We start from the raw sequence: 26,589 nt of genomic DNA, 5'->3' as shown, positions 1-26,589 counted from the left end.
TATCGAGCAATTCGGAAAGTCAGTCTGTACAATCACCTATTAGAACTGCAAGATCTATCTCACAGTTATCGTCCGAACATATTGACAATGAGTAAGTCTTTCCTAAGTGCTCCCTGGGTGCTTAAGAAATACTTACTAACAGCTTAGATCAACTATATCCCAGCGGAACCTTCGCTGTGCTGCCTCAGATAGTATAATATCTCTAGAACAGAGGCGACTGGAGCTTGAGCTTCGTAAAATGGAAGCAGATATTAAGAAACAAGAGGAGGAAACACACCGCCAACAGCTTGAAAATGAAAAGCTAGAACTTGAGCTTATAAAAGAACGGCGGCGTATGCAGGAAGAGGAAGATGGTTCCTAACTGGTTCCAAAGCAGTTTGTAAACAGTTAGCGGAATATCAATATTGATTGTTATATTTCTACTTTGACCTTGTACCCGAGGCTAAGCCTTAGGTCCGACCATTATATTACGGTTGTGCCAAGCAGTTATTAAGCACTTGGTAAGTAGTTAGGGACTCCCTTATATGCCTACAGATATTCTAAATGCTTAAGAAGTGCTTTAAGAGTAGCTGCGAACTGCTAGAAATTTGTTCTTCCGAGCTAAATACATCTTAAAAACCCCCCATATCTTGCATATTGACCTAAGCAGTTACAAACCGATTGCTAACTAGTTCACTATTACGCCTCATCAGGCACCCGGATAGCCGGCGCGGGAGCAAGATTACCACAGTTAGAGAGTTCATACATATTTATATTTGAACTGCTTAGAAAGTGGTTAGTACAGTACCATCTTTCTTGCGTACCGATATGAATCAACCGGGGGGACAGGGAGCTCAATGTGACCAGCAGACACTTCTCTCAAATACCAGACATACCATTTTTAAACCATCAAAATTAACACTGTGAATCAAGGAAACGCTAATTTATCACTTAATAAGCAGTTCAATATACATTTTTAGCCAGGGAAGCCATGGTAGTGGTGGTGGTGGTACGTAAAAACCCTGAAAGAGATCGCCTGTTTTGAAATTTTTGGTGTCGTCACACTTTATCTGTCTTGCACGTGATCAAATCTGACTAATCAGTCCTTTTGTGACACACCACCTAGAAAAGGAACCTAGCTGACCTGCAACCACGGCCCACTCTTAAGCCACTAAGACACCACATCCAAACCAAGCTTCCGACGTTTCTCCTCCCCTTGCCAACCATCTCACATCGAGACACCAGAGCGGGCCTCATTATGGTGTCGGAAGACGATGGCACCTCTCCCCGCAAGAAGCGGAAGATCACTCCGCCTAAAGCTGCACCTTATATGCTACGACCTCTTTTCAACCAAGTACCTCTAACGGCTGACGATCCTAATGATGATATCCATATAACCTGTGTCGAATATTGGAGTAAGTATGCCCCTAGACTATCTTCCTTTAGATTTTCATTAATTGTGTTAATCGCGCCATGAACAGATGACAATCTTTATATCGGAACCTCTGCTGCTGAAATCTTACATTTTGTCTGCCTCCCGCCTGATCCATCGGACAACTCCAACGAGCCGTCTTTCATCTTAGCCTCGAGGCTGCCCGTTCAGTTCTCCAGGAGTACCTCAGCAACACAAAGGCAACTGGGAGTTCAACAAATTGTTCTTCTTCCGTCTGTGAACAAAGCCTGTATTCTCTGCAATGGAACGGCTACCTTCTACTTACTACCGGAGCTCAGTCCGGCATTCCGCGAGAACACGAAGGTTAACAACTGCTGCTGGATTGGGGGTCTTGACCAGAATGCGTCTATGGATGAGCCGGAGAGGCCGGTTGTTATGATCGCAACTCAGAACAAAATGATGCTCGTGCGGATCGGTGACGATGCTCGACTAGTGAGAAACATTGAGTTTCCGGGATGTTTAACAGCATCACGGAGGGGCATAATCGCTTGTGCTGCAGATGCGCACGCGTATTCGCTACTAGACGTGGAACATCGGCAAAAGATACCTTTATTTCCAACGTCCTTTTTCGACGAAGCGTTAGGATCTGGTCAAGTGGAGGATATGCCTCCCGCTTCATTGTCTCCCAGCCCCCCTCCTGCAGAGGGTCAGACGCATAGCAGAAGCGCCAGTTTGAATACACTTACGGGAATGCTTCAGCCCAATGCGCGATCAGCTTCACAGGATCGTTCGAGCTCTGTAACGCCTGAGCTCTCCCCCACTTCCGGAACACCCACTCGTTCACTCTCAAAAGAACGAGGTGGAAGCATTTCACCTAGAGTGTCATCAGACCACCCATCGCCTGATTCGCAGACTAATCCTCGTGAAGACCCAAAACCGCTTCCACCATTGCCCAAGCAACCCTCGACCCAATTGAAACCGCATGTTCTTTCCCCGACTCCATCTGAATTCTTACTGGTCAGAGGCACTGATGGAGCAGAGCCAGGAGTTGGGATGTTTGTCAACGTCGATGGTGATGTAGTCCGCGGCACAATCACCTTTCATAAATATCCAGAGTCAATTGTCATTGACAAAGGGAACGAACATAACCTTATTGGGGCGCCTAACAACACCCGTGAGGATCACATTCTTGCAGTTATAGAGGCAGAAGATCAAGACGGAAAACCACGCAAGTTTCTGGAGGTACAGCTCTGGGATGTCGATCCGGGGGAAGCGGAGAATCACAAAAGCCGGGTAGAGGTACCTTCTGTTGACGATACGCAGTCATCTCACGTTGGACTCCTCCATACGCTCACCCCCAGCCAACTCGAAATTAGCGAGATGAGGGGCTTGCTGCAGATGGTTCGCTTGAGAACCCTGTCACTCTCACCACACGTGCCCGCAACCGACCCAAGAACACAGGCATCAATAGAGCAGCTGCAGAAAGAAAAAGAATTGTTTGAGTCTCAGGAAGCAACTGACACCGAAGGATCGAAGAAAGACACGCCTGGCTGGGAAGCTGAGCGAAACGCTGACGAAGCCAAGTTCGCCCGTGAATTGGGCAAAACCCAAAGCAGCCTGGTCTTGTGGAGGGGTAATCAGATATGGCGGGTTGTGAAAAATCCCTTGACGACACAACTTAATGATGCGCTACAGAATGCTCAAGAATTACAAGAGAGCGGCCACAGTGTCTTGAATCGGGATGCCATCATGGACATTATTAAAATGGTACAAGAGGCGGAGCCTAAGTCTGAGGCCGAGTTCCTGGGTCTCAACTACGTGAAGCAAAAGTCCAGTTTACTCCTATTTGGTGATCTGGTTTTCATGGATCTGACCGCTAGGGACGGAGCGACAATTGATGTCACAGAGAAAGCACTCGCTGCCGGAGAGCTAGACCCTAGAGTGGCTCTGTTACTGGTTCCTCTGTTGCGCCAAGAGGTTTTGCAGGGACCGCAGGGCATCTGGGTTCATGCGGGCCTGGCAGAAATTGCCGAAGTGTACCTTAAGCGCTTGGAGAATGTCAAAACTGCGAAGGAATCTGACGTTTTTGATAGTGGGATCATGAACATGATCAAGCGCTTCTTACTTGCATGGCAGCAAAAACGAGGATATGGAAGCATTGCGGATGACACTTATATATTTGATAGCGTTGACGCAGCTCTTCTACACCTGCTACTAGAACAAGATTCGAACACAGTCACGGAGCAGCGTCTGCCTTCAACCCGTACCGAATTAAACAGGCTGGTTGATAATTGGAAGGGTAATTTTGACCGGGCGGTGGCGCTTCTGGAGGATTACAAGCGACTGTTTCTCCTCAGCCGTTTGTACCAAAGCCAGAAGATGTCCCGGAATGTCCTCAAGACGTGGCAGCGTATTATTGAAGGGGAGGAAGACTCCGGTGGTGAGGCCGCTGCCTCCGCGGTTGAGGCACAAATGCGCAGGTATTTGGTCAAAATCAAAGATGCACAGCTTGTTGAGGAGTATGGTTCTTGGTTGGCCCAGCGAAACCCCAGTCTCGGTATCCAAGTATTTGCAGACAACACCAGCAGAGTCAAACTAGACCCCGCCGATGTCGTCCGGGTGCTCAAGCAACGAGCACCAAATGCGGTTCAAGATTACCTCGAACACTTGGTATTTTCAAAGAATGTTGGTTCCCTCATACCTCAGTTTCTTTCTTGCATACTAATCCTTGAGTCAGTATACCCAATATGCAGATGACCTTCTGTCGTATTATCTCGATACCGTACTTTCTGTTCTTGAGACCTCTCCTGCCGCTCGGGAGTCCCTTTCAGAATCGTACTCCACTTACCGTGCACTGCAGCCGCCGAAACCAACATACATGAATTTCATTACCGAAAATACTCCCTCTGAACCTTGGTGGCAGTCGAGACTTCGGCTTCTCCAGCTGCTTGGTGGGGGCGGTAGTAGCCAATTTTCGTCCGTCCCAACTCCTAAATTAACATATTCCATCCCGGCTGTTCTTGCACGAATTGAGCCGTTTCAAAATGAACTCGTATCAGAGTCCATCATTCTCGATGGACTTCAAGGTCGTCACCGCGAAGCTCTGCGCCTTCTTACACACGGCCTAGGCGACTACGACTCTGCAGTTCGATACTGTCTATTCGGGGGACCTCGGAGTACGAGCTCGACAAAGACCCCGGCCGAGTTTGCTGACCGATCACATCAGTGCGAGCTGTTCGGGTATCTGCTTGACGAGTTCCTACACATCCAAGATCCTTCGGAATGCATAGAACGAACCAGTGACCTCTTGGCACGCTTTGGGTCGTGGTTCGATGTGGGCGAGGTCCTCCAACTTATTCCGGATGACTGGAGTGTTGATATCCTGAGCGGGTTTCTTGCCCATGTCTTCCGGGCTCTCATATCACAGTCTCGTGAAACCAGGATCGAACGAACGCTCAGTGCCGGCTTAAACCTACAAGTTGGCACGGAGTATATCGAGGGAGTGGAGAAGGTCGGCGGCTGGGTGGAAGACGGAGACGGACTGCGACGCTTGAAAGAGGGTGATATCCGCCCGGCTATACCCGTCGACGATGGGGATGATTTTGGAGATATGGTTGAACCTCGTGGCGGCGATTGATGCCACGTTTCCATTGATATACTGTACATAACGACGTAAATGACAACCATACTAATTCATCTCGCATCACATAGTTCCTTCTACTAAAGATGCCCACCTAATCGAGGTCAGGAACAGGCAGCCCGTTCACAATCTTCACCTTACGACCCAGGTTATCCAACGCCACCTTGGAGTTCCGCTCGCGCAACGCGCTCGTCTCAGCATCGGACACCAAAACAAAATCATACGTCAGAAGAGCATGATCCTCAGAGACATTATACTTCTCCGCATACTCGGGGCCCGCCTTCCCCTGATCAACCACCAGAGAATCCTTCACCCCAAAAACCGCATCCGAAGTCTCATACGGATCATTCCTGAGATAAAGCGCCCTGAAAACCAACCCAAGATTAGCCAACACCCCCAATATTAAGATCAAAGGAAAAAGGAAGAAAAAAGCCCCCACGTAATCAAATGATCAAACCCCTCCTTCTCAAACATAAAATGCATATGACTAGGCCGAAACGGATGCCTCCGCAACACCTTCAAAAGTTTCCCCACCGGGCCATCATGCGGAATCGGATACGGCACCGGCGTTATCGCCTTAAACCAAAACACGCCGTCCTTATCACTGCGCATCACGCACCGACCGTCGGGCCCCTCGCGATCCGCATACTGCACATCGTAGTGGCCCGTTGAATCCGTCTCCCATATATCGATCTTGGCGTTTTCGATGGGTCGCCCCTGGGTGTCTTTGAGGGTGCAGACGACGAGCAGCGGCTGGCCTTTCGGGTCGTGGGAGATGGGGTCGCCGGGGGACATTTCTTGGGCTTCGTGGGTGTGGAAGGGGCCGAGGACTGTGCCTTCTGTTGAGTTGGGGGGTTTGGGGTGGTCGATTGAGTCGACGAGGATGGAGAGGCCGAGGATGTCAGAGAGGAGGATGAATTCCTGGTGTTGTTTTTTCTTGTTAAATCCAACAGAAGAAAAAAAAAACACCCGAGGTTGGAGTGGATTGGGTTGAAGGAGGGAAATATTTACCTGTCGCACATCAGAGCAGATCTTCCCCACCTCCGTTAAGAACTGTAAACCTGTCATCCATTCTTTGGAACTGAGTCTTGTTTCGCGGGCGAAGTCGTGTAGATGCGAGATGAGGCGCTCGAGGACGTATTTCATGCGCTCGTCTTCGCAGAGCGAGTTCATGCGGATGACGTTTTCGGTGATATTGTCCACCGTCAGGTCTTTCATGGGCGGGATCTTGACCTGGGAGGGTTCCATGTTGGTTTCTTTCCTGGTCTTACCGGTGGTGGGTTGAGATGGAATGAAAACGAGTGAGTCAAGGAAGAGAAGAGAAAGAGATAGATAAATGGTCAATTGAGAGCGTCAGTGGTTTCTCATATTAGTAGTTCAAGTGAAAGCTCGGTGGATAAAATCACCCCCGCATTGGGCGGATCGCATGATGTATAAGAACTGAATAAGCATTATTGGCTGCGGTGTGGAATTGGTTCCTTGATGGGGAAGTATAATGTACTACGGAGACTGGAGTAGGCTCTCCCTGGATCTGCCGGTTGGAATTGCCATTGGTATGGATAATGGAGTAAGTACTAGTTTGTTGATGGATTGTCATTTCGGGTTTACCCCCACTTGATCGACTGTGCGCTTAAAGCCGTATATCCGGAATAAGCTTAGTCTACACGGGACTATAGGATGGAGGAATCCAGCTGCTATATGGTGAACAAGATCCAGAGAGAATGGGATAGATTCTGCAATCTGAATAATGCTTCACCAATCTAGCCTCGGATTGAAGAGCGCTGATTCACCGAATCGTGGGGCATGGCGTTCTATTCCCACATTGAAGTCTAGAAACAAGGCTAATGTCATTACCGATGATCAACTATATAGCAAATATTAGGCCTATCAGCCATTAAAAAGGAAAGCCTATCAGCAAATCAAGGTGCCGTAGTGTAGTGGTTATCATGCGACGTTGTGGTTTATTCCCACAGTCCCGTCTCGACCTGGGTTCGATTCCCAGCGGCGCCAATGGCGTCAGATACTTGGTTTGATATTTCTTTTTTTGACACGTTTTTGCCATCTCCATTATAATAATGCCCTGTTCGTCTCATCAGGTAAATTAGTCAGGGCTCAAGTTTACTATTCTGGATGGCTGTGCTCAGGTCATGTATAGAAAGAAGATCACATCTCCTATCTCGAACGAAACGCAAGGCCAAAAAGTGCGCTACACAGAATAGTAGGTAGTATCTCGCCGATTCCCAATAGTGGCACCATCTAAACTCTTAAGCTATTAAATACAATCTACCCTCGTAATTCTGGCCCTGCATACAGTCAGTCCAAGTCCTCAAGGGGGTACTTAATCAAAGGCCCAAAGTGTTTCACAGGGTCATATCCCGGAGGCAGCTCCTTGCCCTTGGGTCTAGGGCTTGTTTTGAAGAAATCGTCCTGAGTGCGGCCTTCATTACACCCACTCCGGGAGAATTAGATAAAGCCCAGTCCGCGTGCCATAAGCTGGCAGATGTAGTCATCCTATGTTTCGGAGAGTTCAGAGAAAGTGACAACTGTGTCGTTGTATTCATCTGGTGGACAGATCATGAGACTCACAGCCCGGGGACCCCAGACTGAGATTAGGGCGACTAGTACTTCCAGGGGAAACGGCAGCGATTCTCTACAGAACGGCTGTACTTGTCCGTTCGCTTGTTGGCATGGCTGGCTCTGTTAGCAACGAAGACTCAGAGAGCCCATGAGGAGCGGATGAATGGGGTGAACGTACGAACAGAGAAAGTTATGGAGCAGGTAGCCACTGCAGTTGCACTATTAGCACTTCTCTTGCATTTATAGTAGCCGGGGACCCCCACCCGTGTGACAGCAATTCAATCCCGTCAAAACCGGCTTCTTTGGCTAGTATGGCCGAATTTCGGTATTGTTCGACGGTAACTTTCAGTGATATTCTCAGTATGACCCTAAATTGAGGAATCAACGAATGGCCATACGCCATACATGATACTGGCAAATGGCACCCTCGATAACTCACCGGAAGTCCTTCCAAAATCCGATACATCCCACCCTGGGCTTTGATCTCCGACGGTGTTAATGTTGGGTATCCGGTTTTCCTGAGTATTGGCATGTTTCCATGATACGACCTGCCATCCAGGCCAATAATTTCTTTCATGTATACTGTGATTATGTCTGGGGTAGGGTACAGACCAGGGTGTTACGGCTGAAAGAGGATCTTGCCACCTTTGCGATGGACCGCATCGGTCACTTTCTTCCATGTCTCGGCATGACTCCGATCGAACATGACGGGCGCATGCGGCCATTCTGCGCCATGATGGGAGATAAAGGTAGTGACTTTCAAAGTGGTGACACCAGCCTTCTAAAAGTGATTCCCAGGTCAGTCTGTGATTTCGCTTCAGAAATGTTGGTTTGTTATACGCCCGCTGTCGCGGCGGTCAACCTGATTAAAGCCTCTGTAAGAGATTATATAATTTGGTGGATTGTATATAATTATGTTTATAGGTGAATAAGTTTGCTACTTAAATCAAAATTTATTTGCAAGATTTGTAGTTCTGGTAGTCGCTAACGTTGTCGCCTAGTAAAGTCTTGCTAATAGAGATGTATTGGGTAACTGAAGGCAGATACAATAATATTTAGGCTTTATGAATCTTTTACTGGGCTTGAGAGGAGTTAAATTAATGCTAAGGAAAAGAGGAAATGTTCTATACGTGATATATACTCTGAAACCCGAACAGTTGCCTTAGAATCCCAAGTGGGAGACATTTAAACAGCTAGTTCCTAAAGAATAATAGGAAGCATAACACAGTTCAGTAAGACAGGCCAATATAATGTATATATAAAAATTTACACTGGAATTATGCTCTCTGTCTAATGTATACATGGGTGGTATGAAATTGATCTGCCGTGCCCTACACCAGTACGCAAGGGTGAGGAACAAGGTCACTCAGTTCACCTTCCCCGTGTATAATTTCCAATGTCTTTGAAGATTCCGCTTTTCCTTGGAAAATCAAGTCACCAAGGTGGAAGCTAGAAAGCCAGTCTGGACAGTCTCCGTAGCGTCGAAAACTTCACGAGAACAGCGCAGTCCCAGTCCCACGCGTCTTTCTCATCCTTTTCAAGGCGGTGATAATAATAAGCGCCAAAACCAAAAGAAATTCGAAGATCCACGAGAGCCGGCATGGCGGGCACCACCTGAGTACCATTTGATAGATCGACTATATCAAGTGTCTGCAGCGGCTGGAATGACGGCAGAAATGGTAAGGAACCAGGAATACTGTGAAAAAGAAACTACTCTCGAAAGACTAGCTGCTCAATAAACTGTTGCTTTAAACTATCTGAGGGCTCTCATCGTTTCTGCCGCCATCGAGACTAATGGTTTTGTTGAGATTAATAGCCGCATAATAATGGAGAGGAGACCAGAAGCCTTACCAGCACCGCTCTGCATTGGGGAATCGACACAGCAATTTTAGCATGCAAGGCTCCATAGCTCGGTGAGAATAGACGCATATCTCTCGAATAAGTGCTAGCCACTCGCCTAAGCGCCGGAAAATCCTCGTTGCTGGTATAGCTGACCGCAGAAACGGCCTAAATGTTCACTATTTGACTTATTTCCAGAACCTAATCCAATTAACACTGAGACTCATTCGTAAAAGTTTTCTGTCTACCTAGGGCACAGACGCCGTATGTAATGTGTACTTGTTGCTGATGAACGTTTATACGAACCAGGTTTCACGGAAAGTGGTGGAAAGCTTCCTTACCGTCATATAAATTTGAAGTCGCTCGAGTACTCGATAACATGGATACATATTATTTCCTTTTTTCTCTCTTCAATCAGACAATTATGATACATATATCTTCCTCAACGCTCTGATCACTTATAGTTACCTCGGAAACACCAAACTGTGCGTGCTTTAAGCATCATGGCCATGATAATTAGAGAAGCGAGTGTTGCTATTAAGCTATTGGTGTCTGGGATAATATTTTTCTTTCCAAAGCTCTCTATAATGACTATCCTGAAGATTTTCGGTTTCGGAGCCTTGGGCCCTTGTGCAGGTTAGTGGTCATTCACCGCTGTATTCCTTATAACAATCAAGCTAATTCAGGAAGGCTCGTATGCTGCGTTTGTACAATCATGCCTCGGAAACGTTCCTAGGCATGGAATATATGCTATCTTACAAAGTGCGGGCATGGGAGGATACGGCTTCAATTGGGTGGTACAATATCTTCGCCCTGGCATCCTTCTGAAAATCAAAACCTTCTTGTTTCCATAACACGTCCGCTGGTCATCGCAAATGTGAAAACCTTGGATTGGGGCAGTTGATCTGAGAGCGATCCATATGTACGGTATGTATGGCTTGTTCCTTTCGACGCCAGTATAAAATAAATGCTTATAGAGCATTGTGAAGAAATGTGTGAACAATAACTTAATCTATTTGCCTGAAATCTACTCTTAGTTGGTGGTCTTGTTCAGGACTGATTTGTGAGATTCAAAAGTTCTCGAGTCATTTTGGCGCGCCACTGAATAGAGAGGATATGGCTGAAAGGGGCTACAGATAATGTTTGCAGCACTTAAATCAACCATAGCGAATTCAGATCAAAGTTACTTCGTTAACATAAGAGGTACGAGAAGAGCCTGGGCTAGACAGGGATATTGATTGCATAATGAATGTGAAATGAATTGTCGTGAGATCAGGCTGTGACTTGGTGCGCGGCATGAAAACAGTCTTATTGCTTGGGTGCACACCCTTGTTGTTCGCATGGCTAGTGGCAGTTAGTGCTAGATCTAATCTCCAAAGATCATGATCGGACCGCAGTGCCGCCAATTCAATGGCACGGCCCGTCCTTGGGCTTGTCTCATTGGCTGCTAGCATTGTTTAGTGTGGAGCCGGTTCCTTTCTAGTGGCATTTGGTTCCCTTTTTAAATTGATTCTGGACCACTGGCACGATGCTATTGTCGGAAAAATCTGGTCGGAGCCTACCTCTTAGTACTTTTCTAATTTAACCGATGCAGTCAATAATTGGCAGATTGGATGCCCTGCACAGATGAGATGCGATGGTGCCATACCAATGACTAGGGGTCATCAATTCCTAACAGAGGAAACGTTTGTAGTGACAGGGATGTAAAGAATCAGATTTTATTGTATGGTGGCACCATTCTCTCCGAGTAGGTCTCAAACTTGAAGACTATCTCATGGGGCGATGGCCGACCAAAAGGACGCCTTCCAGGTCCTGTCCAGTGAGAATCGCGGTACAATCATCAACTTGACCTCTGTCTCCCTCCTGATTGTGGCCATCATCTTCGTGGCCGCCAAGTTCGGATCTGCGATCTACTTCAAGCAGCGACGGACTCCCATTTGGGCGGCCTTGATTTTTGCAATCATCCATTTCGTTCTCTTACAGAAGGTGGTTGACCATGGACTGGGAAAACACCAAGACCGACTTAGTGATGGCGACATCCAGGCCTGGAGCAAGTTCGCATATACTGCGCATCTTCTGCTGATCGTTGCCATGTCGCTTTCCGAGATGTCGACCATTCTGCTGATTTGGAAGTTAACACCGAGTAAGAGCCTGCGTTGCAGCTGTGCTGTTACCGCTGGTATTGTCATGGGCTGGTCAATCTTCACGGTGTTGGGTATAGCATTCCAATGTGAGATGCCTGGTCCGTGGCTGTACTCGCCTGAGCGATGTGCTGGGAAGGTCAGTATACACCCAAACCGTCCAGGATTGGTTTGAAAGCCCGCTGAATCTGTACCAGGGTGCCATATTCTACCTGATCGCAGTCTTCAACATCCTCACGGAAGTCATCATCATCGGCCTACCCTTCATCATGATGCACAACCTCCAGAGGGTCTGGCACAAGCGAGTGAAGAACCTGTTCTCCTTCTCCTCGCGCTTAAGGTACCCATCACGAACTCCAACATTTTACCACCAATTTAAACAGCTTGTTAACTAATCCTCACAGCATCGTCACCCTCGGAATTGCCCACCTCGCCCTCCTCCCCTCCTTCAGCCACAACCGATGTCTCCTGTGACGCCCCATTCCCATTCCAAATACCTCACAAAAAAAAAAAAAAAAAAAAAAAAAAAAAAAAAAAAAAAAAAAAAAGGGAGAGAGAGAAAAGAAAAAGCCAAATGCCTGGCCAGTATCTATATAGGTGACATTGTGAACTAGGAAATGACCGCCCAAGCAATGATGCCCACGGCCGTTATAATCGCCTGCGTCCCAACCCTCTACCACACCTTCGCCGGCCTGCACTCGGGCCTAAACACAACGCAAATCCCCGATGGGATCGGCCTTGAACTTCCGCAGACCAAGGCAAGCGGGTATATCAATCAGTCTTCTTCTGGGGCCAGTCAGTCACATTCGCGTTCTCGGTCGCGCGGTCGCTCGAGGAAGAACGGGCGGTCGATGTTCGATGGGCGGGATACGGATGTGGTAGTTATCACGGAGGTTTCAACGGGTGGAGATCAGGGGAACAGACAGTCGAGTTCTAGTGAAGGGGCGGAGAGCACAAGGCATTTGACACAAGATTTGCAGGGGAAGAGGGGTGTGCTGAGGGTGGTAGACATTGAGAAGGTTATATATAGAGGCTCCAGGGAGGTTGATCGATTGACAGAGTAGATCAATGCCGATCGCAGTTCAGGTTACTGACTCTCTAAGATATACTATATATTAGCCTAGGTCCTAGCGCATTTTTTCGATCTCCAATCTGTTATTGACTGACAAGACAGGTTCGTGCAGTCCAAAGAAGAATTCACTGGGCGCTTTGCGCCTTCTTCGATCACTTCTCAAAATGCAGCAGATGCACCTCGTATAGGGCTGCACCGTCAGCTTTGGCATCCACCCAAAATTGAACATTCTCCATTAAGTCCAGGGAGTAGCCCTTCACACATGCCATTGTATGCCTCTGGACCCCTCTAGCACAAGTCGGTGGCTTTAGCTTATTCATTCAAGCCTCGGTTTGCAACAAATGGCAACATGCTGATCGAAGTAAACCGCGTCCTGACTCTCCAGTTATATACAATTAGGCCCACGCAAACGATCAAATTAATCAACTATTAAACCACATCGGCAGAAAAGGAACATAACTCCGAAAGCCAGGAAGAACCAGTTGGCCTAAAAGGAAAATAACAGTCCCTGCAATAAACCCCCTAGTCTGAATTTTACAAGCACGCGCCCACGAATCTTTCCTCCACGCATCGAACGTGCCCAGCGGAGCATCACCACCTTTGAGCCTTGGATCAAGCGGTACAATCAATTCATCATCATCTGGGACCATCGATGCTGCGATCCGAACCAATATAACTCGAGCAGGAAGAGCAAGCCAAAATTTAATTAATGTGGGAGCGATAGCCGCGAGTGCATAGACGTGGCCTGCTGCCTGGCTATTATCCAGGTTTTGGTCAATGTCTACCTTTCCCACAGCCTGTATCAGATGGAGTTCAACGAGTAGCGTGATTGGAACTGCCAGCCCGCGCAATATAGACTCAAGCAGGGCTATAGGAATCACTCGGAGCCAGCAGTTCAGGCTGGGAAGGCGTTGATAAAGAAACTTCGGCGATGGCCGGGTGATGACAATGTGGACCCAGAGAACTTGTACATTTGCCAAAACCGCTACGGAAATTAGGGAGCGGATGTCTCGTTTGAGCGGCGAGTTGCCATTGATTGGTAGGAGAGCTGGGAGGATGGTATCTCGGGCTATGTCGTGGATGAGGACGAGGGCGAACCCTCGGAGGTAGAACGAGTTGCCGACGTGGGTACGTAGGTGGTTGATGGTGGTGCGAAGAGAGCTGGTGATATACGCATTTCCTGCATTTGAGGGTTGGCCGTGTGGCCCTTCAATCATGGATAGTGTTCCGATGAGCATGGTGTACGAGTATTGAATCTAAACGGTTTAGGTCAGTCTTGGACGGAGCCGGGCTAGATTTCAACACTTACTAGCCATGACAGTATCATCAGAACTAACGGCAACAACATGTCTGGACGAGAGAAGAAAGAGAGGGTTCGGGGAAGTTAGAGAGGAGGAGTAGGAGATCGAGTATAAAAAGGGTGTTGACGAACGCAACCTAGGCGGAGGGCGGGTTCATAAGATATTCAGTGATCAACTACTAGCTCGTAATTTAAAAACAAAAGTCCTGAGTGCTATTCTTTCGAGTTAGACTATTTTGAAATTTAAAACCATCTACTTCTCCCGCTCAACATGCGCATGTAAATATTTTCCTACTCAGGGGTGCACATAAGCTAGGCTTTTCTCTAGGAGGGATGGCGTGGCGCTGCCTAGTGCTCTGAGAAAGCGCTTAAGATGAGGGTTTTATTGGATACCACCTCATGTTGGGCTGGTGGCTGCGCATTTAAGGGGTCTTCGATCTGGACACTGTCCTAATGATGTTTCAGAGGCATTACATAATATTATTAGACATGTCCAAAGTGGAGGCTGTGTACGAGTGTAACTATAAGAGCACAGCCGGCCACGAAAATGATCAGAGTTGGCTCCTGACTACATCATCACGCACGACAGTGATTTCTCGTTTATATCTGAGCTTCATCCTTCCTGACTTACTAAGGAAATACTATGGCAGAAGTATTTGGGATTGTTGCGGGAGCTTTTGGCGCTTGTTCGCTGGCGCTTGAGTTACTGGAGGTCACAAAATCTGCACAGCGTTATTGGCGACGCATCCATGACCTCCCTTCCATTTCCACGGAAATCTCGGACAGCCTCGGGAATATTGAACGACTTCTCACGGCTATCAGGAAGTTGGCTATCCAAGAGCCTAGAGATCATGATGTAATCGCATGTTTGGAACGCAGCAGACCCTCATTAGAAAGAGTCAAAGATATTATACAGAACGTCGAGGCAAGCGGGGCCAACGGGAGGTTGCGAAAAATCAAAGATACGTTCAAGCGCACTGCTTTGGAGGACCAACTCTCAGTGGCAAGGGCATCTCTTAGGGAGACAATAAATGATCTGTCTCTCGCTCTGCTTGTTTCACAACTGTAGGTACACCTGCCTCTACTTTGTGCGCTCGGCTCTAAGTTTTAGCTACAGTCAACTTCTTGTCAGCAATCTTTGATTCTTTCCAATATGGAAAGAAGGCTGGATGAAATAAGGAGGGAAGATGCAGTGATTAAGATCATTGCAAAGTCCAAATCGAAAGATGATATGGGCTCACTTGAGGGCATATGTAAGTTATACTAATACTTGAGCCATGAACTTGTGCCGTCCCTACCAGTTGCTGACTGGATACTACTGATTGAGCCATTGATTTAACTTCGCCCGCGAACTCCCAGGGTATTATCCGACGAAAAGATCTTCCTGGTAGCTCTTGTTGCTGTCGATTCGAGACCGATGAAAGTTTGGGAGCACAAAGCAGTCAACCCGATTTCAACCACAGTGACTATGGTATATCTCAACGTTCCTTGAGGCAGCGCACACACCACGAGGTCTACCAGATCAGAAGCCAACACTTCAATCTTTTTTGGGGAACGCTGTCAGTATCAATTCTGAGGAAGAAGAATACAGCAAGTGATTCCAGCAAAAGGCGAGAAAACTCATACGCAGAGATAAAATTCAGATTTGCTCCTTGGTCGTTCATCTGCAAAGCGTTTATAGCAAGGCTATATGCAAGTACGACTGGAGGACTGAACCTGTGGCAGAACCTAGCAACAGTGCAAATCGTCCCAAGATACAAGGGGATATTTCTTAATGTCTGTTGTGGCGAAGTCGGAACAGTGAGGAAAACATTTGAAGAGAGAAAAGCTTCGCCGAACAGTGCAGACAAGTATGGACATTCATTAATTGCTATGGTGAGAATATCTAACCTTGGATTCTATCAAAAAGTAGGCTAACATGATTCTTTGTCTTGAAGGCAGCTGGGAACAGCCATCTTGAACTGGTCCGTTACTTCCTTGACCTTGGAGTAAATACTCAGATTGTTGATGATAATGGAAGGTAATTTTCCTAAGTCTGCAATCGCTTTCCTATAATACTAAGAGACGTTTACAAAACAGAAATCCTTTGCAATATGTGTGTTACCTTCGAGGAGGTCCGCTCGATAAAAAAGATTGGGAAATTTTACGTTTGTTGATGGAGAAAGGCCAAATTGATCCTTGGACACCTGACTTTACTGGTCAAAACCTTTGGCACACCTTCTGCCAGGCTTGTCAATCAAGCACTGATTTTCCATGGAGGTCAATGGCGACTGAATTCTTTCCAATCCTGGATGATCAAGACTGCTTTGGCCGCACCGCTCTCTTCTTTATGTCCTCGAATGCCAAGGCCAGCCTTGACTTTTTTCAATGGCACCTGAAAAACGGGGCAAGCCTGTCAGTTTCTGCGAACGGGCGTTTTCCGCAATGGGACGGACTTACCTGTCTTCATGCTGCTATCGCCTCTCTTCAGCCTCGACATCCAAGATCAAAATCCGAACCGTTCCATGTGGACTTGGCGGAGATTTGGGCCGATGTGTTTCCAACTTGGAAGGCTCGAGGGCCGATTTATAATGAAGATGATCGCGTCAATCAGATGAAACGAATTGAATTGCTCATTCAGCATGGTGCTGACTTGTTCGCGGCTTCAGAATTCTATGGCACACCGACTGACGTTGCCAGATTCACTGGGAACTTCGATATTTGGATCAATTCTCTGAAAAATTGTGGAATCAATCCAAAACAAGTCTTGGCGACAGATAAGAAGATTGAGCGCAGCAAAAAGTTTTGGGTGACAGAACTTCTGGCGCGCAAACAGAAATTTGAGAAGCGGAAACTCCATCAGCACTTCAATGACATCTTCGGGGTTCTTGACGACTTTCAATTCTCGGAGAACGCGCACGGGATCAAACCCAGGGCATCTGGAGCTCTACCGGCAAATCCATTGCTTCTGAAGACGAAATCGTACAGAGAGGTACTACATATACTCCGGTCTTCCCTCTTCAACGCAATTCTTCTGGACGAAGAGAATCAAGGCTTTGGTACTCGGATTCTCGCAGACGCTGAATTCTTTGACGGTGCTTACCATGCCAACTTCTTTGACGACCACACCTACTACGAGGTGAGCTCGAAAAATATTCTGTTTTACAACAAATTGCACCGATATCTCGAAATGGTAGCCACTATTGCATCTGCAGATGCTGATCTTGAAGAGCTGGAGTGGAAATCCAACCACTATAAATACTATCCCTTTCTCAAAGCAATGGCTGCGTTTTATTTGGACAGAGCCTTTCGCTTTCCTCACCGTGGCTATGATTGGAAATATATGGATGATACGAGTGAAGTCGAGCCAAGTATACCTGGGTCATGGCCTACAGGTTAGGCGGGTGAACAGGGAATAGGATGTGGGTTCTTTGGGTACAAAAATTTTATAATATAATGCCTTGCAGCCTTCGGAGTACTTGGAGAAACAGTGCATATTGGTCACATGTATTTTTATCGTCAACCCATTGAATTTGGATTATATGAAAGAGGTGGTCAAAGGTATTGTTGAGATAGATGGCTTCATCTATGTCAAGGGTATCTACTATTCAGGGTAGAAGACCTGTCAACTAGGTAAGGATACGTAGGCTAGAAGGGAGAGAAAGATCAAAGGCAGGCAGTAGATACTATTCAGACAGGAGATTGATTCTTGATCTCCTACTACTAACGATTCGCTAATTTATAGCTGAAGACTCTGTACGTAAAGGGTTCAGATTTCCCGTTGAAAACCAAACCGTTGATGGCCTGATGTTCCTCATCGGTGGCCGATTGTTTATGCACCTGGGTCAGGGTATCCTGTACTGCCATCAGGCCGAATCGCTATTCAATCTGTGACAGAAGAGATATCTCTATATAAGTATATTCTGATACAGGGATAGAGATATATTAGAGTATAGTATTAAGCCTAGTTTTAAATTTAGATCCAGTTTTATCAGCTATATATATAATTGGATACTCAGTATCCAAGCTTATATATCTGATAGATACTCTCTGAAGAATACTATTAAGTAGAGCTTCTGGATCAGACAGATCTGCCTTATAAAACCAGTACTGCGGTAGATATTAATTTATAGGCAGGGTAAATAGCCAAGATAGCTAAGTAAAATAGAGATTATAGAAAGTTAATAATCTATTATACTTAATGCCAGTATAGAATACTTCTGCTCTGTAGAGTACTGTTGGTATGACATATTGTATGGCTGCTGCTTGTATAGAGGCAACTGGGCAATCTTGCTGGATATTACTAAGTCTTTAAAGATATTATACCAGCTAATTATCCCGGCTGAAGACTCAGTTTATATGTAGTCTGAAGGTAAGCTTAATGTCCAGCAGGATCCCTAGCCAGCGGGTAGAACTAGATAGTTTGACCGTGCCTAGCTCTGGCAGGAAAACTATAGAGGAAGACTAGTTCTGCTACTTAGAGAAGTGCTGTATCTCTGTCTTTTCTATAAAGAAGAGAAGGCCTGACTCTGTTCCGAGTGTAGTAATTGACTGGTAAGCTTTAACAAGCTACTGGGAGATCTCTTTAAAGATATGTCTAATAAATAACAGTCCTAGATTATCTACATAACCAAAAGGCTCTTTATGGGCAGCAAATACCTTTGCTGTATATAGTAGGAAGAGAATTGGGGAAAGGAAGGATCCCTATGGTAGACCTCCCTTTGGCAAGTCTATTGCTGTGGCATCTCCAATCTGTACTGAGACTGAACGGCCTGATAGCCAGTCCTGGATCAGTTGGATTAGGCTATTGCCCCATCCCTGTAGGCGCAGGTGAGAGAGCAGCCGCTGGTGGATTACAGCATCAAAGGCCCCTTTTACATCCAGTAAAAGTAGTGAAGCAACCTTTCCCGCTTGGAAGGTTTCATTCTGTGAACAAGGACCTGAACTAGATCACCTAGAGGCTTGGCCGGATCACCAACTCTTCAGCCCTTGAAGGCTTTACCTATTAGTAGAATAGATAAGAAGAAGCGGTTAAGATAGTAGATACAGTCGTCCATAGAATTGAGTATCTATTGAAATGGCATCCGATCCTCAGTAGGCTACGTACGTGTAGCTGATACAGCCTCATTCTGCCCATCTTTCCCCTGAGATCACAACAGATACTAATGCCAAAGCACCTTGATTGTCAATTCCCAATCGGGTTAGTAGTTCGCTATCAATCCCTAAGTTGATCAGCTCTTTGGGATACTTCCGAATAGCCGCTAGGAAGTGTCTGATCCAGTGCTATAAACGCTTGACAATGAGCTCCTCTCAGGATATATGCAAAGTGTTGTGATTTCAGGGAAAGATAGCATTTGAAAGGAGACAAGACGTAGGTTGAGCAGTATCTTCCCTGAATAGTTACAGGAAAGGGAGAAAGTCTCAAGGGTTAAAATCCCCGCACGCTGGCCAATGCTCTAGCTATACACCAGCTATACGCCATATCTTCAACACAGAGCAAGATATAGTCCTTTGGTAGTGCTGTTTATCCAAGGTCAATAACATGGCAGACGCGAATTGGCATCACTCCAGAATTATAAAGATAGCACTAGGGCTTAGTACATACCATCCTTCTACAGTATCAATTAATATAGTTTGGGAAAGGTGGACTCCTTGATGTATATCTTCCAGGCATTTCGGTCCATGACGAAATCATCCCTTTTTTATCCCATCTTTCCGCCCATATGTCCTTTGACTTGTTGACATGCTCTAGAATACATTGTCTGTCCTGGCCCTTGAACAGGAGTTTGGGAGAGCAGCCATGCTTTATAGCAGCTTTTTTGTATGCCGGGCCATTGAGACCAATGATATCTCGGGATGTGAGGGTCTTTATGCCGTGGTCATGATAGAAAGATTATTCTAAGTGTAGCCCGCTTCTGTTTTCAGAGAATATTTACTCGAGGGGAAGAGCCGCTGCTTCTTGGCCGGTAATAATCTCATGTATGTTAATAATAAGGCCAGGTTGGAAGCTGATCTCGTGTCGATATTTATTATAAACCCAACTATTCTGGAGACACGTGAAGAACTTATCCTGATACTGACAAAGATCACCTGAATAGTCTCTTATAATAAGGGCACCGTAGAGATGGTCTATGTCTTACAAGGTCTGAAAGCACTTAGATTATGCCCAATCAGGTAAGGAAGATATTGATCATGTGTCTCCACCAGGATAAGCCAGGTTTCGTCTTTAAAGATATATTTCCAGAGAGCCGAACCAGAGTTTAAGACATTTTCAACATTGACTGGATAAAGATAGTCCCTAACAGAGTGCCAAATATCTAATGGGAGAAACTTAAGGAGATCAACTCTATTAGACATAGGGGAATTAGTCGCAATAGACCATGCAGCGAAAAGATTAGTCAATACCGATTATTTCGCGCCAGCAGGGGCACTTTCAGGTGATATAAGTACCAAGATATCAAGAGATATGAAACTAGAAGACAAGTCTTGTATTTACACAAGTGCTAAGCTGTCCTTAAAAATTATACTTCAAAACAGCCACCAAGATATAGCTGCCTTACTTGGACAGTGTCTCTATCTTATGATATTTTAAAGATGCCAGGTCTATAATCCATTAACCCCGTGATTTATAAACTGAGAGAACTACATAATAGCGCCGGAAAATTAGGCATCGCCTTTGTGCAATAATCCATCTCCATTGGCTCTCCAAGAGAACAGTATATATAAATACACAATGATTTTGGTTGCCATCCAAAAATGGCAGCTAGTGATGGTGGATAAAGAGAGTCAACAAGTGATGCTTTGCCATACCTCTATTATAAAAGGCAAAGGCACAAGCGTCTATAAACAACTGGATTACCTTACAGCTGTCCAATTGCAAGACCAGCAGGAAAAAGCATACATGAAGGCCCTAGATTCTTAGGCTCTCTTCAGGCTGTGCTGACTGCAGCGCAGTGTCCCAAAATCACTCAACCGATTGATACAGTCAAAGAAGCAGGATAAAATACTCGAGGTAGATACAATGAGCTTCTGGAGAAAATTGTCTGTTACGGCTTCTGCCTTGGGCAGGCTGTCAAAGACCAAGGACAGCAGATCTTTAATAGACATCATATTTATTATGCCATTGCCTTTCCTTTTTGAAAAGGTACAAACAGCAAACAAAGTAGGGCTTCCGATAATATACTAGAGTATATGATCCAACAGCCCGCTATAGTCGTCTATCTAAGCGAAGTACCTGGCTTGTTAATGCCTTTAGATTTCTACTGTATCTCTACGTAAACTACGTGAATTAAACGTATAGAGCCCGCGAATCTACCGGAGAATCTACCGGAATTTCTGTATGGTTATATTTAATATTACGTTGCTTTTTTCTACATAAGTACATGGATAACAAATCTTTAACATGTACTGCCGACAATTGTATACACGTGTGGAAGCGCATGATACTGTAAGAGATCAGTCTTCTATACGCTCGAAGCAGTCGATGAGTCGCCGTCTCGCCAATTCCAAGAATAAAGCAAGATATCTATTCCTGTTGGTCAATTGCATAATGCTCTCCCAATCATTTTTATCATTTAAAAATTGCTACGAATGGTCTTATTTTCCTCGAACAAGTGAGACTCCCCAGAAGAGACATTCCCAGGCAATTCCTTTCAAAGCAAAAAGGTAAGAATCCGGTCAACCTAAATAGATAGATCTTTTTGAGCAAAAGTAGCTCGACGTTTAGGGCTCGACACGTAACCTGCGAGATTTGTCACAGTAATTTGTTCCAACCCTACACCAATTTCGCGGAGAATATCGCTCAACTCATCCTCTGAATTATTACTTCCAAGGTCTTTTGAGATTCTGGTTTCCCAGGGGTAACCAAGTTACCAAGCTGCAAGTGAGAAATAGCCAGTCTGGAAAGACTTGGTAGAGTCGAAACATTCACGAGAACAGCGCAGTCCCTGTCCCACGCGTCTACTTCATATCAACAAAAGCCGATATCGTAATGGATTGGAAGATCCAAGAGAGCTGGCGGGCACCACTACAGTACCACTTGATCAATTTGCAACCTCAAGCGTCCGCAGCGACTGGAATAATGGGGGAAGTGGCCAGGAGCTAGGGATAGTGTAAAAAAGAAACCATTCCCAAAGGGCTGGCTGCTCAATGAGCTGCCGCTTTAAACTATGTGTGTTCTCATCACTTCTGTTGGTATCGAGACTAATGGTTTTGCTGGCATTAATAGACAGTATGAAGTGAAGAGGTGATTCTAAAAGCCTTACTAGCACTACTGCACATTGGGGAATCAACTCAGCAGGTCCCTTTGCCTCCGAGGCTTCGAGAGAAGCCAACATTACCGGTGGTTGTATGTCAATTGTTCGGGAGACCTAGGGAGGCTGTTCTCGTCATCTTCTGTTTAATATCGTATAATAAAGGAGCCAGGGAGATGGAAATAGGACATTACCTACAGTCGTGCATGGTAGGGAAAGTAGAGTTGGCGGCCCAAGAGGGGTGGCCTAAGAGGGGCGGCCGTAAGCTTATGACTGAGGGATCCCACACAAGCCCCGGCTACCCTTACGCTCGAAGTATTTTCGAAGAGATAGAGACAGAATCTTTTCAGGTTACCGTCTACTTTGATCAGGTAGGATATTTCGCAGCCCGTGCCTAGTGTATGTGGCTGAACTCTTGGAATGAACAATTCGGTTGGTCCAAGATATAAGAATGAGACAACGTCCTCATTCCGTTTTCTTCCAATTGAAGGTACTGGACCGAAAGTAGTAGGAAAACCACAGAGCGCGATTCTATGTACCCAATTCTGACCCTCCAATTCTATTGCGTTATTGACAAGTCAGCTCATGCGTTGCGCAATATCTCGCATATTCGATCAAACAGTTTTTCATCCTCCTTTCTTAATCTGCCATCCGGGAATATTGCCTTTCGTAACTGACCAACCCAAGTTTCAAAGGACTATAAAAATCCGTAAATTTGTCCATAGTGCTTCTAAAGGTATGATCATCCGAGACTGTTCTTAATTTCAACTTAGCCAACTCTTCCATGCTAGCATAATTCTACTCGTCGAATTCTCTTATAACCAGGCTTTTCTTATCCGGACCATCATAGTGGATAGACATCCAGAAGAGAACCCAAAAGGACTCTAGCCCAAGGACCCAGGACAGCCGCCCACCCAGCAACTGCCCTATAGGCATAAAAGCTCTCGTACCAGTTTTATCTCGGAATTACCTTGTCGAGCCTCAATTCACAACAGTAGCATGCACACGTGAAATCGGAAAGAACATACTGTAAAACATAATGAGTCTGGGCCATATCGGCGGGTTGAGCCATGGGAGCATTCTCATGATCTGATTGGCCAATCCAGAATTCTAGGATGTTTTGTATATCCTTCACCATAGACGGCAAGATGGTTGACACTGTGCTAAATCAAAATGTTCTGGAACTTGTCTAGTCTACCAAGGGACTACAGTACAACAATTAATGTCATATAGACTTTATCAAGGACTCAGACTCTCAAACACCCGCATTTGACTTTGGTGTGATCCATGTTCAGGCTCATGCAGATGCCGCCACGCCAGTGAGGCTTAGACGCTTCGCCGAAATTGATCAGCCTTATTCACCCTACCTAACCTCCGCACAGCTTGTAAAATCCCTTCTCACTGTATATAAAACTCCATCTTCGACGTCTTCTTAGAGGCAGAGTCTGTGATGGCTCTTATAAGATCATCTCCAGATATTCGGGCTGCGGATCCCACAAAATCCCTCACAGCAGCGTTGCTGACCTTCGAAGATACCCTGACTAACAAGCAAAAGCAACAGTATCACGCAAGTACTGTGAAACCAGATGCTGCAAGCGTCATTGCTTTTGTTGCAGAGATCGACGCCAAAAACAACAGCACGAGCAGGAGATGTGTAGCACCGCGGTTGTGCACCTTTCTGGAGGCGACGCAACAGTTTAGCAGCGTCCTGGACACGTTTGTTAGCTCCAACCCCACACTCGCCGCCCTCATCTGGGGAGGCGTGAAGATGGCCATATTGACGGCTAGCAATGTCGCGTCTTATTTCGACAAGGTCACCAGCATGATTATGGCGATTGGAAAGTCATGCCCGACGTATCAAGAATTCGGTCAACTCTATCCTGGCTGCGTCGAGCTCCAACGTGCGTTATGTGATTACTATGCCGCCATCGTGAATCTGTGCATCAAGATTATTGGAGTCTCAAGAAGGACCCCTGTTACACATACATTAACCGCCATCTTCGTTCCTTTCGAGTCTGAGTTCAAATCTGAGCTAAACGATATAGACCAAATCGCGAAGGATATACAGTTCCAGATATCACTTGCCTCAAAGCTGGCTCTTGAGGAAACAAGGAAGTTACTGGAGCACGAAAGGCAGGACAACACAGCGTTTCGGCAGTTGACATCGAAATTCCAGAAAAAGACTGAAAAAGAGCATGCTGAAGCGAAACAGTTGCGGACCAATCAGATGAAAAGAGAAGCCGCAAAGTTGAAATCAAGAATTCGAAAAAATCTTTCATCCATCGACCATATTACCCCATGGAAGCAGGCTATCCGACAACGTGTTCCCTCCACAGCCGAGTGGCTGCAGCAGGAATTCCTCTTTCATCAGTGGAAGGATGATCTGGATACTGCCACCCTCTGGTGTTCAGGTACGATGGGTGTGGGTAAGACAGTGCTCATGGCTAATGTGGTAGCCCAACTGCATGCATCGCGCAAAGACAATGACATTATATCATATTACTTTTGTCGCGCCGACAATGCGCTCACACTTTCAGCGAGGAGCATTTTGGGAAGTCTCGCTCGTCAAATATTAGATTCCCAGATTGAGAATGCCGAGCATGACAGTCTACGTGTCCTGGACAAGGATAGTCGAGACCTTGACGTAACTGATGTTATTGATTTTCTATTGTCTCACCTTCAGGTTGGCAAGACATACTATCTAGTTCTCGATGGCCTCGATGAATGCGATAGGGCTGAAATTCAAATGGTGGCGCGGAGCCTGGCTCAGCTCTGCGACAAGCGTGTTAGTGACTTCAAAATTATCTGTGCGGGTCGCCCCGAGCTTGAAAAGGAGCTATGGAGAGTGCTCACCCCCAAGTATAAAATCCAAGTCACTGAAAGGAAAGTCGAGTCAGATATGGATCTCTATATTGCCACGATTTTGAGTCGCTGCCTGGAAGAGGAGCAGCTGAAGCTAGGGGATCCGAAGCTCATCATGGTAATAGTACAGGCCCTACGAGAAGGGTCTAAAGGGATGTAAGTAACAAGATGCTAATCAGTGACCACAAGATGACAGGTTGACCGGAATAGGTTCCTTTGGACTAGACTTTTCATCGAAGAACTCTGCGAACAAAACAGTGACGATGACATATTAAAAGCATTGAAGGATCTACCGCGTGGATTGTCTGAAATTTTCAATCGAAAACTACGTCGTATCCGAGATAGAACTGCAGCAAAGGAAGCATTAAAGATACTCCAATTCTGTGGCGTGGCGAAACGATCATTGACAGTCATGGAATATCAGGAAGCCTTGAGTCTCTTTCCTGGCCAAAAGTCTCTTGACCGCGGGAGGCTCCTTAATGATATATTCAGAGCCGTTAGTGATTGTTGTGGGTTGATATTCGTTGAGGAAGAGGAAAACACTGTGCACTATGTTCATCAAAGTGTTGGACAACACCTATTCACCAACCGCCATCCACACTCGCCGGAATTCGATATGGCGAAAGTTGATCAGCATCTCGGATTCCTTTGCATGACTTACCTCAATTTCACCGACTTTAAGCGCCAGCTAACGAAGGTGAAGGCGGGTTCCAGTGTCCCTATCAGGCCCGTTCAGCTTGGGACCTTGCCCGTCTATCATTCAAGCAGTTTTACTAAGCGGATGGCTCAGAAGCTGCTTTCCCATAGCCCTGGATTGCAGCATCTCAGCGGTGCAGAGCTAGCGAAAAGGGCCCAAGAAGCACTTGGCGATATGGAGTCTTCTCGTCTGGAGCGAGAAATTCAGAAGCGAGACTTCCAGTTCTTCAACTACGCCTGGACTTATTGGATTAATCATGTGACGGATCTAGACCCAGAAACAGAGAACATGATGTGGAGATTATTTTGTCAATGTGTAGAAGGCAATAATATTCTTGCATACAGACCATGGGAGTCCAAGCAGCTGGACCACAGAGAAAAGAGCAATATACCGAAGGCAGTACAGTGGCTAGTAGCCAACGGGAATTACAGCTTACTTCTGTACTATGCAATGCACCACTCCCACGTTTTGACTGAGAATGTGAAGCGCGAAATCCTTCGCAACAGCACCATTCACAAGCGTTATCGCTTCACAAAGCTGATCATCCAACAGACCAATACTTCTAGCGAAACCTTAAAACATGGATTGCTATATGCTGCGAGAGAAGGGTGCAATATTTCAGTCATGAGTTTACTTCAAGCAGCCGTCTATGTGAATGATCAAGTATGTGGCCAATCAGCGCTTCAAGCAGCAGCTGAGGGTGGTCATGTTGAGGTAGTGGAGATGCTTCTAGCAGCAAAGGCTGATGTTAATGCTCCTGCTACTAATGGTAGACAAACAGCACTCCAAGCAGCAGCTGAGGGAGGTTATGTTGAGGTAGTGGAGAGACTGCTAGCAGCAAAGGCTGATGTCAATGCA

The 26,589-nt window shown here is 46.1% G+C and overlaps 9 protein-coding genes and 1 non-coding gene across 10 annotated transcripts in view; 7 read left to right on the top strand and 3 right to left on the bottom strand.

The window, feature by feature from the left end:
• The first annotated feature begins 1,163 nt into the window (after positions 1-1,163).
• BDW43DRAFT_203622 (putative TGF beta receptor associated protein 1) lies at positions 1,164-5,215 on the top strand. The gene is made up of 3 exons (XM_032039176.1): positions 1,164-1,394; positions 1,461-4,057; positions 4,110-5,215. Exons 1-3 carry the CDS (start codon positions 1,238-1,240, stop codon positions 5,007-5,009), a joined length of 3,654 nt encoding a protein of 1,217 aa, XP_031904125.1. The 5' UTR covers positions 1,164-1,237; the 3' UTR covers positions 5,010-5,215.
• Positions 4,488-6,260, bottom strand: BDW43DRAFT_322674 (intradiol ring-cleavage dioxygenase; the record flags this gene model as incomplete). The annotated part of the gene is made up of 3 exons (XM_032049608.1): positions 4,488-5,377; positions 5,452-5,933; positions 6,024-6,260. The coding sequence occupies 3 exons, from the start codon at positions 6,258-6,260 to the stop codon at positions 5,107-5,109; spliced, it is 990 nt and encodes a 329-aa protein (XP_031904124.1). The 3' UTR covers positions 4,488-5,106.
• Positions 6,261-6,935: 675 nt separating this feature from the next.
• Positions 6,936-7,022, top strand: BDW43DRAFT_t49. Its single transcript has one exon. It is a non-coding gene; the product is annotated as a tRNA-His (tRNA).
• A 3,985-nt stretch (positions 7,023-11,007) lies between these two features.
• BDW43DRAFT_203589 (uncharacterized protein) lies at positions 11,008-12,110 on the top strand. Its single transcript, XM_032039173.1, has 3 exons — positions 11,008-11,708; positions 11,767-11,909; positions 11,974-12,110. Exons 1-3 carry the CDS (start codon positions 11,211-11,213, stop codon positions 12,041-12,043), a joined length of 711 nt encoding a protein of 236 aa, XP_031904123.1. The 5' UTR covers positions 11,008-11,210; the 3' UTR covers positions 12,044-12,110.
• BDW43DRAFT_265098 (uncharacterized protein) lies at positions 12,077-12,707 on the top strand. The gene has a single exon (XM_032040745.1). The coding sequence runs from the start codon at positions 12,187-12,189 to the stop codon at positions 12,631-12,633; it is 447 nt and encodes a 148-aa protein (XP_031904122.1). The 5' UTR covers positions 12,077-12,186; the 3' UTR covers positions 12,634-12,707.
• Positions 12,708-12,895: 188 nt separating this feature from the next.
• On the bottom strand, positions 12,896-14,166 carry BDW43DRAFT_203592 (uncharacterized protein). The gene is made up of 2 exons (XM_032039175.1): positions 13,951-14,166; positions 12,896-13,897 (listed from the first exon to the last, which is right to left on the bottom strand). The coding sequence occupies exons 1-2, from the start codon at positions 13,987-13,989 to the stop codon at positions 13,064-13,066; spliced, it is 873 nt and encodes a 290-aa protein (XP_031904121.1). The 5' UTR covers positions 13,990-14,166; the 3' UTR covers positions 12,896-13,063.
• A 309-nt stretch (positions 14,167-14,475) lies between these two features.
• On the top strand, positions 14,476-17,572 carry BDW43DRAFT_265095 (ankyrin repeat domain-containing protein). The gene is made up of 5 exons (XM_032040744.1): positions 14,476-15,006; positions 15,059-15,194; positions 15,269-15,816; positions 15,879-15,961; positions 16,021-17,572. The coding sequence occupies exons 2-5, from the start codon at positions 15,095-15,097 to the stop codon at positions 17,318-17,320; spliced, it is 2,031 nt and encodes a 676-aa protein (XP_031904119.1). The 5' UTR covers positions 14,476-15,006; positions 15,059-15,094; the 3' UTR covers positions 17,321-17,572.
• BDW43DRAFT_307555 (uncharacterized protein) lies at positions 14,585-15,010 on the top strand (the record flags this gene model as incomplete). The annotated part of the gene is made up of 1 exon (XM_032046267.1): positions 14,585-15,010. One exon carries the CDS (start codon positions 14,585-14,587, stop codon positions 15,008-15,010), a length of 426 nt encoding a protein of 141 aa, XP_031904120.1.
• Positions 17,573-19,852: 2,280 nt separating the features above from the next.
• Positions 19,853-20,277, bottom strand: BDW43DRAFT_297648 (uncharacterized protein; the record flags this gene model as incomplete). Its single annotated transcript, XM_032044431.1, has 2 exons — positions 19,853-20,019; positions 20,061-20,277. 2 exons carry the CDS (start codon positions 20,275-20,277, stop codon positions 19,853-19,855), a joined length of 384 nt encoding a protein of 127 aa, XP_031904118.1.
• Positions 20,278-23,325: 3,048 nt separating this feature from the next.
• Positions 23,326-26,589, top strand: part of BDW43DRAFT_203558 (uncharacterized protein) — a 4,648-nt gene continuing 1,384 nt past the window's right edge. The window contains exons 1-2 of the mRNA XM_032039171.1: positions 23,326-25,190; positions 25,245-26,574. Of these exons, the coding sequence (XP_031904117.1) occupies positions 23,623-25,190; positions 25,245-26,574 (2,898 nt within the window). The 5' untranslated portion in view covers positions 23,326-23,622. The remainder of the gene's footprint in view (positions 25,191-25,244; positions 26,575-26,589) is intronic.

This window comes from Aspergillus alliaceus (assembly GCF_009176365.1).
Source record: "Aspergillus alliaceus strain CBS 536.65 unplaced genomic scaffold BDW43scaffold_6, whole genome shotgun sequence".
Taxonomy (NCBI): domain Eukaryota; kingdom Fungi; phylum Ascomycota; class Eurotiomycetes; order Eurotiales; family Aspergillaceae; genus Aspergillus; species Aspergillus alliaceus.
Note: the sequence above shows the minus strand (reverse complement) of the source record. Positions and strands in the feature narration are given on the sequence as shown.